The sequence below is a fragment of the Gracilinanus agilis genome, chromosome 3, assembly GCF_016433145.1.
Source record: "Gracilinanus agilis isolate LMUSP501 chromosome 3, AgileGrace, whole genome shotgun sequence".
Classification (NCBI taxonomy): domain Eukaryota; kingdom Metazoa; phylum Chordata; class Mammalia; order Didelphimorphia; family Didelphidae; genus Gracilinanus; species Gracilinanus agilis.
This window is the reverse complement of record NC_058132.1, coordinates 314,995,814-315,011,658: the sequence shown is the minus strand read 5'-3', so window position 1 is coordinate 315,011,658 and position 15,845 is coordinate 314,995,814. Positions and strand designations below refer to the sequence as shown.

The 15,845-nt window shown below is 33.8% G+C and overlaps 1 protein-coding gene across 1 annotated transcript in view; it reads right to left on the bottom strand.

The window, feature by feature from the left end:
- The window catches only part of CNTNAP5 (contactin associated protein family member 5), an 845,810-nt gene that overhangs the window by 435,700 nt on the left and 394,265 nt on the right, over window positions 1-15,845 (bottom strand). The window contains exons 6-7 of the mRNA XM_044669143.1: window positions 12,074-12,258; window positions 5,243-5,386 (exon numbers count right to left, since the gene is read on the bottom strand). Coding sequence (XP_044525078.1) covers window positions 5,243-5,386; window positions 12,074-12,258 — 329 coding nt within the window. The remainder of the gene's footprint in view (window positions 1-5,242; window positions 5,387-12,073; window positions 12,259-15,845) is intronic.

Genomic DNA, 15,845 nt, shown 5'->3' with positions numbered 1-15,845 from the left:
CTTCTGCTTTGGAGGCAATTCACAGTATTGACTCCAAGATAGAAGGTAAGGTTTAAAAAAAAAGTCTGGTAAAGTCTATGGCCCTCTTCTCAGAAAAAAAAATATTTCATGCATATAAAACAGAATGCATATTATTATAATAGCAAACAAATATGAGTGAAAAATAAATATTTTTTCCATCCAATCTACGGACCACTTAAAATTGGTCCATCAATATGTTGGAGACCCTGAGGATGCCAAGTTAAGAACCCTTATTTAAATCATGATTAAACTTACTCAATATGGCATGATGGTAACAATATAGTAATATATAAAAATAAAAGAGACTGAAGTTGGGTAACAGAAATGAAATGAAAATGTTATCATTCATTCCACAAGCATTTGTTAAGTAGCTGCTATGTTCCAGGCAGAGTAGATAAAAGTTTTTAAAAGTAGTCTCCTAATTTTAAGGAAATTAAATTTGCCTGGGTTCTTGGGAGAGATGGAATGACAATACATACATAGCAAAGTAGATAGAAAGATATATAGCCTGATGTATTTTTTTCTTTTTGAACATAAAACTTCATCTCTCAACTCTGTCCCTTCTCATTAGCTTTGTCTAATATCTGGAATCTTCACTTCTGCTTCCTGGCTTCCCTGGGTTTCATCAAGATTTAGCTCAAATCACAGTTTTTGCAAGATTCCTTTCCCAATTCTCCTCAATGCTAATGATTTTCTCCTGAGATTACCTTCCTTTTATACTATATCACAGGTGTATATGTATGTGTGTGTGTGTATGTGTGTGTGTGTAGTTCACAGCATGTCTTTTTCTCCCATTAGAATTTTAGGTCTTTGAAGACATGGAACACTCTTTTACCTTTCTTTGTTATCCCAGTGCTTAGTTAAAATCATTGACAAACTACCTTTCCTTACAGGAGCAAAGAATGCTTAAATTTTCAATCATTTTAAACCTTATTATTCATTCAATAAACTTATTAGTCGAGCAATTAAGTATACAGGGCACCAATGAGTGAACATGACCTTTAAGAAGTCACTTTCATGAGTGACACTTCAATATACAAATAAGAATAATGGCATCTCTTTTGGGCACTATAGAGGCAGTAGTGTAAAGTAGAGAATGAATATCTGATATTTTAAAGACATGTCCCAATCAAGTAAAGTAAACTAAAAAGTCATAACATATTAGACATGAGAAAAAAAACATTAATTATGAAAGTCCCTATAAAAAATAACACAATTTTTATGGGGAAATAAAAGAGATTAGAATAAAGATAATGTCTGTAAAAGGTAGTCAGGTGACATAGTGGATAGTGTGCCAGGTTTGAAAGTAGGAAAAACTGAGTTCAAATCTGGCTTTACACACTTGCTTGCTGTGTGACCCTGGGCAAGCCACTTAATCCTATTTGGCTCAGTTTCCTCATCTGAAAAATGAACTAAAGAATGAAATGAAAAACCTCTGAAGAATCTTGGTTAAGAAAAAAGAAATGGTGTCATGAAAAGTCAGACATAACTGAAATGACTAAACAATAACAATAAATGTTTATACAATCATAATAATTATTGATAAGGGGAACAGGAAATGATTTACTAATTTTTTTAAAATACCAGAATTCTTTTCAAGGTCCTTTCAGTTTTTCAAATGTTATTCCAGGAAGATCAAATAGAAGTCTTGTTTAGCATATGAAGAACTTAAATTATGAAATTATTGTTTGTAAACATTGCACTTACTGAAATTGTGTATGGACTTAGGAAGATAAATACATAGAAATCTAATTCATTAAAATAAATATTATGTGTTGAACACTTAACTTCTAAGGTGAACAGTATATTTCTAGATGCCACTAGTGTTCCTAGATTTTGAGATAGATCAATATATCATAAATAATATATTGTATGCATATGTATGTATGTATGTATGTAATACTTATAATATAGTACTAATATACTCTACTGTCAGGGGCAGGTAGGGTGGTGCAGTGGATAGATTGCTGGACCTGGAGTCAGGAAGCCTTGAGTTCAAATCTAGTCTCTGATACTTACTAGCACCATAGCAACAGGCAAGTCACTTAATTTTGTTCACCTCCATTTCCTCATCTGAAAAATGAGCTATAGAAATAAATGGCAAACCACTCCAGTATCTTTGGCAAGAATACCACAAATGGAGTCATGAAGAGTATTCCACAATTAAACAACAACAGTACTACAGTGTATATATAGTTTATAGTATAATATTTGTATATAGTACCCTTTCTATCCCTGATTACAACCTATTTAAAGAGACTGGGAATAAATTCATGAAAGGTAAATAAAACAAGTTAAATAAAAGTACAAGATTATGTTACAAAATAAAATCACAGGGCAGCTAGGTGGCTCAGTGGATAGACAGCCCCAGAGATGAGAGATTCTAGATTCAAATTTGGCCTCAGATCCTTTTTTAGCTGTGTAACCCTGGTCAAGTCACTTAACCCCAATTGCCTAGCCTTACCACTTTTTGAGAAGTCTAGGAAACAGTACTTATTAATTCTAAGACTGAGGTAAAGGTTTTAAAAATTAAAATAAAATCACAAGCCATGGTAAAAATAAATTAATTTGAATGGTTTAGCAGTAGTTACTATTAATCCAGAAGATGGAAGGATTACTATGGACTTCATTCAAATGAGTAGTACTGAATTATTAGAAAGGAAAGAATAACACACCAGACAGCAGAAGTATGTTCAACTATAAGTAGACCAACATTATTGTCATGGAAGGTGTGTGTGGTGGCAATGTGGAAGATAAGACTTGATAGATAAGTTGGAGTTAAATTAAAGAAGGTAGCTGTAGAGATAATGGGTATTAAAAGAGAGATGGATATTGTGATAATGAGATTAAACCTACCCTGCCCATCTTTGGATTTAGTCACCAAAGGTGAAAACGTTACCACTTAATTCACAAGTTGGGAAGTCTGTGACCCACGTGTGCCAGAGTGGGTGATGAATCAAAATTGACTGATTGCCTCCTGAGTAGTCCTAAGCAAAGAGTCTATTGTGATTGGACACATAAACTAAGAGGAAGGCACAGGAAATGAAGCAAAAGAAGTGCCTTTAAAAGGGAATGACAACTTCCTGCGTCAGTTTTTGTTCGTTTCCTAGAGCTGGAGGTCGAATTAGAGATGCCGCTTGCTGGACATGGGACCCTGAAACCTTGGTGAGACTGTTCTTCAATCTCTCTCTTAGAACTACACATGGTGAGTGAAAAAGGCTAACTACCTTAGCTTCCCTTGAGGTACTAGCCTCCAGGAGGCTCCCTTGATTGGGAAGAGCCCTTGTGGCTAAAACCCTTGTTAATTGACTTTTAGACTCTCCAGCTGGGCCTCTGGAGCCCTGCTGGAGTAAAGCCCAGATTTGAATACAAATCTAGTTCTTTAAGCTAGATCTCTTATTCTACCCTCTTCTCATCTCTCTACTTCCACTCTCTCCTATATTTTATAAATTACTAAAAACATTTCAGAATTGATAATTATTCAATTCTTAGTGACCACTTCTTTAAATATTAATATCCAACCCAAACCCCCCTTTTTTTCTTTTTACAATATTAAAGTATACATCACTTACAACAACAAATGCCCTTCATGCCACTGTCAGAAATAACAGTAGACTGACTGGATGGTGTTGACTATGCTATTGTTTATTAAAAATAATCTTCCCAACACATGCAATGATATTTTCATTGCCTCAGCAACAGAAAGTGAATATACATGGTCTTCAATGATAGAGACAAGAAAAGAATCATTCACTGCCCTGAGAACATTTAATACATTGCAAATGATAGTCATAGGAAGACAGTTAAACCAGTTTCTTATGGAATTGGTTTGATTGGAACCTAGGAACTCCTGTCTCTAGGCATGGCTCTCAATCCACTGAGCCACTTAGCTACACCATAATAAAGAATTAAACCCCCATTGCCTAGCCCTTACTGCTCTTCTGCCTTAGAAGCAATACATGACATTATTCAGGGAGGCAGCATTGCTGTGTTCTTGATTACTCTGTTGGGATGAACAATAGATGTCATTCCTAATCATACTGAATTTGATTTCTCCATCTAGATCAGTAAAAAAGTTGGAATCCTGTGATCAGATGTGTGAATTTCCCCATTTGTCATGGGGAAATCAGGGAGGGTCTGGAAAATATTAGTCTACCTCCTGATTAAGTATCCACCTATTAGAGGTATCTTGGGTTGTCTGGAGGAGAACTGAATAATGAGCTTTTAAAATTTAATTGAACCGAACTGAAGACACTGAATAGTCTTTGGCCAGTGAGAGAGATAATGGACCAAATAATTTCTTGGTTATTGCTAGCCTAATCAATAAATTCATTTCTTACCCAGAAGTCAGTTTCCTAACATTTTTACTCACCATATTGGCATTTAAAAAAAATCCTTGCCTTTAGTCTTAGAATTGATCAGTTCCAAGGCAGAAGAGCAGTAAGGGCTAGATAATTGTGGTTAATTGACTTGCCCAGAGTCACATGGCTAGGAAATGTCTGAAGTCAGATTTGTACCTAGAATCTCCCATCTCTAGGCCAGGCTCTCTATCACTGAGCCTTATAGGTGCTCATCACATTGGCTTTTAAACTTTTTTTCAGGTAGAGAAAAATAGAAAAAAATAACATGACCATATAGTTTCTCCATATGCCTTGAAATTATAATAATGTCTTCCTCTAGGGCAAGGCCTTGAATTTTTTGACACTTATTCAAAATCTTAACAACTATTTCACAAAGAAAATGGCTATTTTTTCCCACACTTATCTTGAGAGTACAACATATTCTCTCTTAAAAGCACTAGATATTATTGATTGACTTTTATTTTAGGTAAAATGTCAATTTCATTATAAATTAAGTTCAAGGGTCAAAAATATGCATTTCTATAGTGATAAAGACATTTGTGATTCCATCAATTTCCTTGCTGGCAATAGCAAATGATTCAGGTTAACAAATTCCTGATTGCACTCCTAACTACAGCTGACTCAATTCCACTAGGGAAATGGAAATCTTTGAATTCCTGCTAATGTGTTTGTTTCCCTCGATAGCTCTATTGATGTTACAAGTCTCCACATTCTTCCAATGACCCAATTATACTTGTGAATATCTACTGACAGAGTGGTGTCATCTTAGTTGGCAGACTGTGTATAGTAGGGGAAATCAGGCAGGCTTACCAAAAAGTAGCTAAAAAGAAACAGGTGCAAAGAAGTGCTTTTTAACTTACCACAGTATAGATCTGATGTTTTCGTCTTTTGGCCAAATCGATTATGTTGACTCCATTATAATAAAGGTTTTCAATGCATCCATGAAAGTTTTTCTTTAGGAATGTTCCTGGTTTGCCTGGGACTGGAATCCCTCCAAAACTGAGCTTTGGGGAAAACAAATTCAACCCTCAGTTACAAACTGCAAAGGAGCAGGAAATGGAAAAAAAAAAGCATTTTGCTTTATCCAATTGTATGTGTGAGCCAAGTGGCTCAAATAATTATAGACTGCCTCTTGATTACACATTGAAAAAGATACTGATTAGCCCACTTAAAAATAACTGTAATTGCTGGCTTTTTAGGGGCTGATTTTACAAAACCTTTTTTCTCATCCTTTCCAAACCCGTTAAAACTAAATAAAACAATAATTTGGTAGAAAGAAGGAACAAATAAGAAAACCCCAAGTCCTTACATTTATTTCACACACAAGTATCTCTAGCAAGAGGGACATCCACTATAATAAAAATAATAGTTTTATCATCTCCAGCTAAGTGACAGGTCAATTGATAATATAACTAACATAGAGGTAACCTTTATGAAACAAGAATAAGATATTCCTAATCATTAATTCTCTCCTCCTCTAAATTTCTCCTCTCCTCATCTACATCTATCTTGGTCATCTTTTGATGACCAACACGATGTACACCATGAAGCCTTTCCTAACAATCATCCATTTTGAGTTTTCTTTTTTAAATATTTTGAGCTTACTCTTTAGACCATTCAATTGGCATCTCATTATCTATAGTTTCATCCACTACATATTTAAGGTAAATAAGTCTTCTCTTAAAATAAATATTCATCCATTCCTACTATATATCTTCAAAGAATTAATATCTGGGTTATTTGAATCCTACAACACATTAGCAATGATATGCTGTGTCAAAAAGCAGCAAAAAGGATGTCATTAGAGAAACATGTATCTTGAAAAGGAAGTGGATGTGTCATGGAGTAAGATTAAGACATAACCATTGGATGGTCCAGAGGATATTTTTTATTGTTCAGATATAGAGCAAGTACTCTAATCCATTGATGAAAGCAGTGTTAAGGATTTATAGGGGTTCATCAGTAATAGTCATAAAGGATATAGGGTTCTTATGAATTAGGATACAGTTGTATGCTTCTTTTAAATTCTCTTGTCACCCAAGCAGCCACACAGTATCTAGCACAATGCTAAACATGGAATATTTGGTCTAAGTGATGTGTGGATAGAATGCTGCATTATGAGGCAAGAAGATTTGAGTTCAAGTCCATCTTCAGTCACTTGCTAGCTGTGTGTCCCTAGACAAGTCACATGTGTCCATGTGGAGCTTTTCTTTGTATAAGATGTGAAGTATTGGTCTAAATCTAATTTCTTCCTTATTACTATTAAAATTTCCCAATAGTTTCATCCATTTAAAGTGTCCTTACCCCAGTACCAGAGATCTTTCCGTGTATCAAATAATAGAGTATTAGATACATTGTCTTTTGTTGTGTACATAATCTGTTCTACTGATCAATTCTTCTATTTCTCTGCTAACATCAAAACAAAGGGCTACACTAGATTAGAATATCAGATTTGGAGGTAGATAGGGCTTTAGATGAAATCATCTAATCTTCTCAATTTTACTTATGGGGAAACATAGACACAGACTTGTTTAGTATCACAAAGACAGTATGGAAAAGAATTGGAATTTGAACTTAGATCCTTTGGCAAAAAGCTAATATTTTATGAATGTTCTTTTGTTCTTTGCAATGTGTTTTGAATAAAATATGACCTTTCCATCTCTAGGAATTCTAACTTTCAATGAAGTAACATAAATTTAAGCAAAAGTCAGTAACAGAAGCAATAATGTGATCCACTATTATGACAAAGATTCATACTCTTATCTATGGCTAGATTTCCTTTCAAAGAGGAACTCTTTACTTATCCCCTTCCCCTTCATTTTTCGGAGTTCTACTTAGATCTTTATACCTGAATTTCTAAAAAATGGAGAATCAATATCAATTATACTATTACATTATCTAGCAATCAATTTCCTTAGCAAAATGTAGTTATTTTAATCACCAAAATAAATGGTCTTATTATGCCTATTTTCTTTTAATCCCTTAAATATACTATGAAAAAGGTTCCTTAAAGCCGGTAAGGTAAAGGTCTTATTGGAATGGCAGATTAGATACTGTTCAGAGGCAACTCAGTTAGACAGAAAATTCAGAGAAAGGAAGGAAATCATATCCTATTCTATTATCTCACAAGAGTTTATAACAATTTTACTTGAATTATATAGCCTTGCCAAATAGGAAGTCTAAACATTCTAAATACACAATCGCCACATTCAATTCAACATTTATTAAGCATCTATCATTAAGAAAGTCTTGAGTTAGGGTCTGAAGAGAGTTGAATATGTTGACTCTTAGAGTGATGAGATCTGTGATCTCATCAATATAGTCATTCCTTTTAAGGGTTCAAATAATAGCTTCTTCATGTCTGCCCAACATGTGCTTCTCTTATCATTGTGTTCACTGTAAATCTATTATAGGAGGTCAAGTCAACAATTCTGGGGACCTCTTCCATTTCTTAATATTTTTTTGTCATAGACCCATATGACATTCTAGTGGTCATTATATCTATCTACTTAAGAGGGGATAAAGGGGACAGCTCGGTGGCTCAGGGGATTGAGAGCCAGGACTAGAGACAGGAGGTCCTAGGTTCAAATGTGGCCTCAGACACTTTCCAGCTGTGTGACCCCCAGCAAATCACTTGACTCCCATTGCCTAGTTCTTACCACTCTTCTGTGGTGCAAAAAACTGTGGTGGTGTAAAAGAGGAAATGGATACCAGACATACTGTTGCAAAGAGGTGACAAGATTTATCAATTGGTTAAAATGAGAGAGAGTAAGGAGAGGAGAAAAGTTAAAAAAAAAAAAAAAAGAACCTAAGATTTTGTTTCTTAGTACCATGGACTATAGTGATATTATCAACAGAAATAATTATGATGGGAGGAATGTATTCTTTTTTCCTTCCTTCTTTCCTGCCTTCCTTCCTTTGTGACTTCCTTCCTTCATGCCTTCCTTTCCTCCTCTTCCTCCCTCCCTGTCTCTTCTATGTCTCTGTCTCTCCATTTTTCTCCCTTTTTCCCTTAAGTAATGATGGATTCTGATCTATTGGCAATTTTAAAATACATCCAATTTATTTCCATATAGATTGATAAAAGGTTCATGCTACAAGAAACACCTAGTCTCTTCTATTTATTTAACAGACGTGGAACTGTAGACATATGGGGATTAAGAGAATTAATTAGAACTTGAATCCAGATCTTTTATTCCTTTCCAATGCTTTCCCACCTTACCATTCAACATAAAGCACTCTTAGATGGAGGAATCAAAGCCTTCATTTTTCTTTACAAAATATTTTTATAGGCAGCTGGAGTTTTAATAAGGAATGTAGGTCATCAGAATTCAATTAATCTACATGCAAAATGCATTTAGGACCCATTCAGAAAGTGTGTCATTAGAACATCTGTGACCTGAATTTAATAGCCTGCAATTGTTGGGATCATATTCTATCTCTGATGGTTATTTCTACCAGCATCAAGGAGGGAGTTACTTACACAGTCACTAGATGAAATGTAAATGCTTTTATTAATAGTGATACTCCTTGATTCATAGTAGAATCCTAGTATCATAGATATTAATACTAGAAAGGAGTTTTAAGTGTTTATCTAATCCAAATACCTGGCTCCATTAGGATAATGTATCATTATGCCCATTCAGTAAGTTGTTGTTCAGTCATTTTCTGTCATGTTTGACTCTTTGTGACCCTATTTGAGGTTTCCTTGGCAAAGATACTGGAGTGATTTGCCATTTCTTTCTTTAGCTCATTTTACAGATGAAGAAACTGAGGTAAGTAGGACTAAATGACTTACCCAGGGCCACACAACTATTTACATGTCTGAGGTTGGATTTGAACTCAGGTTTTCCTGACTCCAGGTCTGGCAATCTATCCATTGTGTCACATAGTTGCCCTAATTTAATAGATAATCTATGCTTAAAGGCTTCATGCATCATAACCTATAGGTGACTTGGTGTTATTACAATCTATATTAGTAAATCTATACATTCCCACATGTCCTATCAATCTGAATACATCTTGATTATGGTCCTGAAAGGTAGGGGCATATAGGTAGTGTGGATCAGGCCAAGACTCAGGAAGATTAGTTTCCTGAGTTCAAATTCAGTCTCAGACACATGGATGACATCATCTTTCTTCATTTTCCTGACCATTAAAATTCACTAAATGGTAAATCATCAAGATTCCTAAACTCCTGAGGACATATCTGTATACAATTAGAGATGACTTTTTACTGTGGATTTAAGGAACAGGGCTTGGGATAAATTGCTGAATTTAATATGTCATTCCTTAAACTATGTTGCCCTGTGTTTTCTAGTAGGTTCCTCACAGTTTTACCTCAATCACAATACAATGACTACCTTTCTTATTTCATTATTCAACTATATCCACTAGAGAGTAATCAATTTCTTTAAACTTCCAATTACTAACAACCTAAGCAATTCTATCTGTGTTCTGAATTCTTTCAGTCAAAAATTGGCAAGGTCTCTCATGAGAGTAGCAAATGGCATGTCTTGTCAATAGTCTGCTAAAATAGACTCAAGGTGGAAAGTCCAAACTTTGATGTTGTAATAGGGAAATAGGAAAGCAGATTTAGCTGGGCAGGCTGACAGGAGATGTCTTTCCAAATGTTCCAAACTTGGAATTCAGCAAGGGACATCACACAGAAGACCCTCTCTAGGTGCAACTGCTGATGGTTAGGGGCTTTTCCTTAGCTGTTGGAGGTGAAGAGCCCAGAAAGTATTGGTCTCCTGTAAAACCCATCTACCCTGGGAATGTTCAAGTGGAGCAATGAAATCTGGTTTGGTTGGTGGACATATCAAACCAGTTCAGCTCCTTGGCTTTACCCTTTGGACTTACTTAGTAAGATACCTGGACATCTGAACATCACTGGATCAGTGGAAAACTGTGCTGTGAGACATCTAATCCCCTGATAGCCTGAAGGTAGGGTTTTAGAATAGTGACCCATTTCCCTTGTTTCTGGTCCATAGTTAACCCCAGTTAAGTAATCCCTGTTTACCCATCTCCCTAACCTCTTTACTTTAATAAAGTATTGCTTCCTGCTTCTTGTCTGTTCTCCTTAACGCTAAAAGTACCTTAGTTAAGTTACATAAGGTTTTATTGTGATTCCCCAGCTGACTGGAGTCTGGCTCACTGCTTAACTGATTTAACTGCCCATCTTCCATATAGACATTACTCATTTCCCAAGACCTGTGTTTGTGGGTGTAAAGGTGATTCCCCATTGGTATTTGTTCTTAGTCTGTTATCCCTTGCCCAAGCAGTCCTCCTTTTCCCCTTTCTCTAAAGCCCAATGAACTCAGAGTTTTATTTACCCATAAAAATGTTGATCATAGTGATGGGAAAAAAAGTATTGCAAAATAAAAACAACAGTTGATTTGTCAGAGTTGGATTGGCAAGCTTATCAAATATGCAGGCCTAGGCATTTTCATCTTTACTTCTTATTAGTACCCTTCTCTAAGAGGTGAATAAAAAAATGAAAAAAATTGATAAAATTCAAATTTATAAATTTTGTTAATAGCTTTGTTAATATACTTACCTGGAGTTTCTGTATGTATTTACATCCCCCCATTTTTATGTATGTAAATTTATTATATATATGGATATATATATATTTATATATACATGCCATATATATGTTCACATATATATGGGGGTGTACAGATCTTTAATGAATAAATTAAGAGATTACTCCTTATACTTTGTTGATCTAAGTTCCTAATGGATTCCTCACAATTTTACCAAGGCTACATATATATACACAACGACAATAATACACATATTTATGCACCTACATATCCCAATGCATAAAGTTCATTTTATATGCTTTTACATCTATATGTGTGTAGAGAATATATGCATATATGTATGCATACATATACATATATATAAAAAATTTCTATTGCTTCAAATGAACACTTTAATTTTTGATGTATTTTGTCTCCATTGTATCAGTTCTTCATTCCAGGGCTAGGTGGAGCATAACTAGCAATTATCACTAAAGGTATGAAAAATAAAGGAAATTCTTAAAAACTCTTCAAGGGTCCTGCGTGGCTGGCAGTAATTTGGGGAGTTGGAGCAGAAGAGAATTAAATTCATAGGTTAGTGTTTTAAAACCCAAAAAGTAATAAAATTATGTATGGATGTATTATGCATGCATGTATGTTTATATATACATATATGTTTGTGAATATATGTATGAATGTTCATGTGTATATGTGTGTGACACATATACACATATATATTTATTCTACAATCACAAAATTTCAGAGTTGAAAGGCACACTAGAGTATATCTAGTTCAACCCTTTAATTTTATTTATTAGAAAACATTGCTCCAATAACCAAATTATTAAGATAAACCAGGTATGGGATCCTATTACCCTTTCCTTCCCTATTGTTGACTCTTAATATTTTCTCTCTCCCTCTCCTTCCCTCCTTCTCTGTCTGTCTGTCTGTCTCTCTCTCTGTCCCTTCCTTTTCATTCCTTCCTCCTTCTTCTACCCCTGTATGAATGCAAGATTATAAATACCATATGTTTTCAATTTTCCCCAAGTCACACACTGCCTATGCATGTCCCTTGTTGGCTAGTGTCTTTATATGTGCTGCTGAGTTCCAGTTCGTCAAACTTCATGCAAATTTAAAGCAAATGATTCTTGAATCCCAACCCACCTCATAATCAATGTCCAAATAATCACCGTCTCCTTTAGCCCGGAAATGTTGAGTGTGCTTGTCTACTGTGAAGTTCACTTGTTTATTGAACCGCTCAATGAGAACTGAGTGCCAGTGCTGGTCATCCAGAAGACTGCCTAGAATAACTGAAGGCTGACTGTTGCTGAAACGAAGTTTACTGTCACCTGAAAGGGTGAAAAATAGAAAAAATAATTAAGCATAATTATGATGAGGCTGAATGTAATACTAACATACCAGATAATTCAGGGATGTAAAGATATATTTAGTAAAGAAATATTTATCAGGTGCCTATCATGAGAATATTACTATGCAAGATACTGAGATGAATAAAAAGAAGTATTAGATACTCCCATTGCCTTCCAAATCATTACTGTTTAATGGATGATAGCTATATATATATATACATATATATATATATATATGCAAAATATTCATACAAATAAGTAACATGAAGTAGTATTCAATAAGTTCAAATGTATAGTGTAAATTAAATTTCATTGTTGATAGGAAGAAGAATTCGTGGGTGGGGTGGGTCTAATGCTTAGCATTTAGAAGTCACTTAAATATTAGCTTTTTGACTTATCTTTAGGACTCCATGGTTTAAAATTATCCATATTAAGGGTAAAATTTCTGAGGCCCCTTGAAAATTAGGTAGATTTTTATCTAGTAAGAAGAAGGGAAAAAGTTTTCCAGAAAGGGATGACAATGGGAATATTGTGACCAGATCATTTATCAGAATAGAAGACCAGTTTCGGAAGTCAGATTCATGGATCATGACTTCTTATTTTCCATTTCAGGGTAGAGTCTTTGGCATCACTTCTCTATATCCCAGTTGTAACGTTTTCTCTCTTAAGAGAAAAAAACATCTCTAACTTGCAAAAAAAATCCATTAATGTTTAAGAACTCTAATCAAATCAGAGGACTTAAAATTGCCTCTACCACGGGATAGAAAAATGAGAGAATTAGAGTAAAGACTGTAATATATATTTCTTTCAGGCATGGCAAATGTGGGAGTTTATTATATATGGCTATGTATATTTATATAAATGTTTTTTAAGATAATTTTTTAAATAGGAATGATATGGGAACGAGGTAACTATTTGCTAACTGAAAAAATAAATTTAAAAAGGAAAAATAATTCTTAAAATCACTATTTCTCAAAGGAAAAAGTCCTCCTGCCTTGGGATCACATCAATATTTTATTCTAATCAATAAAACAATCAATCAATAAAAAGGAATTTATTAAGTGATTACAGTGACAGTTACTGTGCTAAGTGCTGGGAATACAGAATCAAAAATAGTCCCTGTTCTTAAGAAGTTCCTATTCTAAATGGGGAGAGGAATCAAGAGAGAGAGAGAGAGAGAGAGAGAGAGAGAGAGAGAGAGAGAGAGAGAGAGAGAGAGAGAGAGAGAGAGAGAGATATCAGTTTGGAAAACATGAAAATTTCTAGAGTTTAGGATAATGAGAAGTAATTTTCTGACTTAAAAACCAGACTTTTTAGCCAAGATATGATGCCAATACAGCTTTGAATCATGTACTTTTACACATTCTGAAGAATCAACTGGCCAGAAGTTAATAAGCACCTTCCAAATTAATATTGCAAGAATTGAAAGGGAAACATGAGATGTAGAGTGGACATAAATAGCTTGTGGTTTATAATCACTTATAGCTTCCACACAAGAAGCAGTTAAGGGATGTCATCCAAAAAATGTGTGCCTGCAAATGGAGGTGGCTAATCATACAGTAGAAGCAAAGGATAAGAGATGGATGACCTGAGTAGAGTACTGGTACTCTTGTAATATCAAATAACCTAGAGGAAGGCCTTCACTGATTTAAATAAATCCCAAAGATTATTTATGGAAAGTAGAAATTTTAACAATAGATCATATACTTTAATACAAATTTTATTCTTTGTAATATTGTTTATAATAAGATTAAATGAAAATAAAACTGATTCAGAAAGCCCCAGGCAGAGGTAGGTTTATTTTGCATTATTGTCAAAACCATAGCAAATAAATTTTATTTTTTTTCAGTGAAGCATTAGAGATATGTAAGTATACGCATTAGTGATAAATTTAAATGAACATAAATTTTTGTGAATATAAATTATCAAAAATCAGTGGAGTAAATTGAAGTTTTATTTAATTTGTTATGCTTTTTACCTGCCAGAACAGTAAACATTAACACTTTCTTTCCATTTGTCACAGAATTTCAACAACTCTGTTTGAAGTCTTGTTTTTAACAAGTCTTCGGGAAATTAAGTTGGTAAGATAATTTGGCAGAATAGGAATTTTTGTTTCATCTCAGGTTAGATATTTAGTGTACTTCTGCACATTTGTTGCAAAATAGAAAAAATAATATTTTTGTTACATATCATATTGAAATTTTTATTTTCATAAATTAAACTGAATACCTAGTCCTGGGGAGCATATCAGACCAAATTGCTTATAAATACACAACTGGAAAAATGGCACATTAATAGTAGTTACTGAAGTAAAGCCACTTGTTTTACTTTTCAAGGTAAAGCAAAAGACAAAAAAACTATTTATTTGCCATGAGGGAAAGGGGGAAGAGAGACACACTTACATGTATATTTAGAAACTGTTAGACTTTTATTTTTTTATTTTAAAATATAACCTCTATCTTAACTTAAAATTTTTCTCAAGATACAAATTACACTTAATCTGAAATAACATAATGACTATCTAGTGCAACCCAAAGCATCAAAAATCTTATAATTCACAGGAAATAACTAAAATATTCTGGAACATCTTTCATAACGTTTTCATTGTGCTCTTTTTGAGTAATTATAGATGAAAATATTAAACTTCTCACTTTTATATCATATAACTAAAGATAGTGCCTGTAATTGGCACATATGATATACATATATAATATATAGATATGTGTGTCATGTATGTTTGCATAAGTATATTTGTATGTGAATATACATAAACACAAAGATATGAGAGAATACAGATTATTTGAAATCTAAGACTATAACTAGTTTGTGCTTTGCACTGTGCATAATGCCCAACCTGGAACAGGTCATCTAAATGCTCTGGTTCTGTTTCCTTAGTTCCAAAGGGGTGCAATAAGGATATAACATATATATTATATACATGTGTATATACATATATATGTCAATAAGTATTCTGACTAAAAAAAAGACAAGTGAAATGGATAATATCTGCAAATTCTAAATCAAAGAGCATGAGTTCAATGGCTAGAAAAGGAAGTGATACAAATAGGAAGATAGAATAATTTCATCAAGAACAAGTCATCACATACTAAATGTATTTCATATTTTGAAAGGAAAAAAATCTGGCAGAAAATGAGAAAAATGTAGATATGAATTAACTAGAAATTTTTTAACACATTTGACACAAGAACATCTCTTACTATACTAGCAAAAATGATCGAGATATGTAGACTAGTAGATGATGTAAATATATTTAAAATTGTTGAGATGGCAAAATTTTAAAAGTAGTTGTTTTTTTAATAGATTAATATTAAATTGGCAGCAGTTAGCCAGTGAATTACCAAAGAGATCTGGGGTGTGTATATGTGTGATATTTTTATCAATGACTTGGATAAAAAGAGAGATGGTATGGTTATCAAATATGCAGGTCACAGAAACTTGGTAGATAACATGATATGATTTTGTGAAAATCCTAATTTTTTTTAAAAGCTAAAGCTTTATAGGTTGAATCTAAATAGATAAAGTTTATAAGATTTGAATTAAAATCT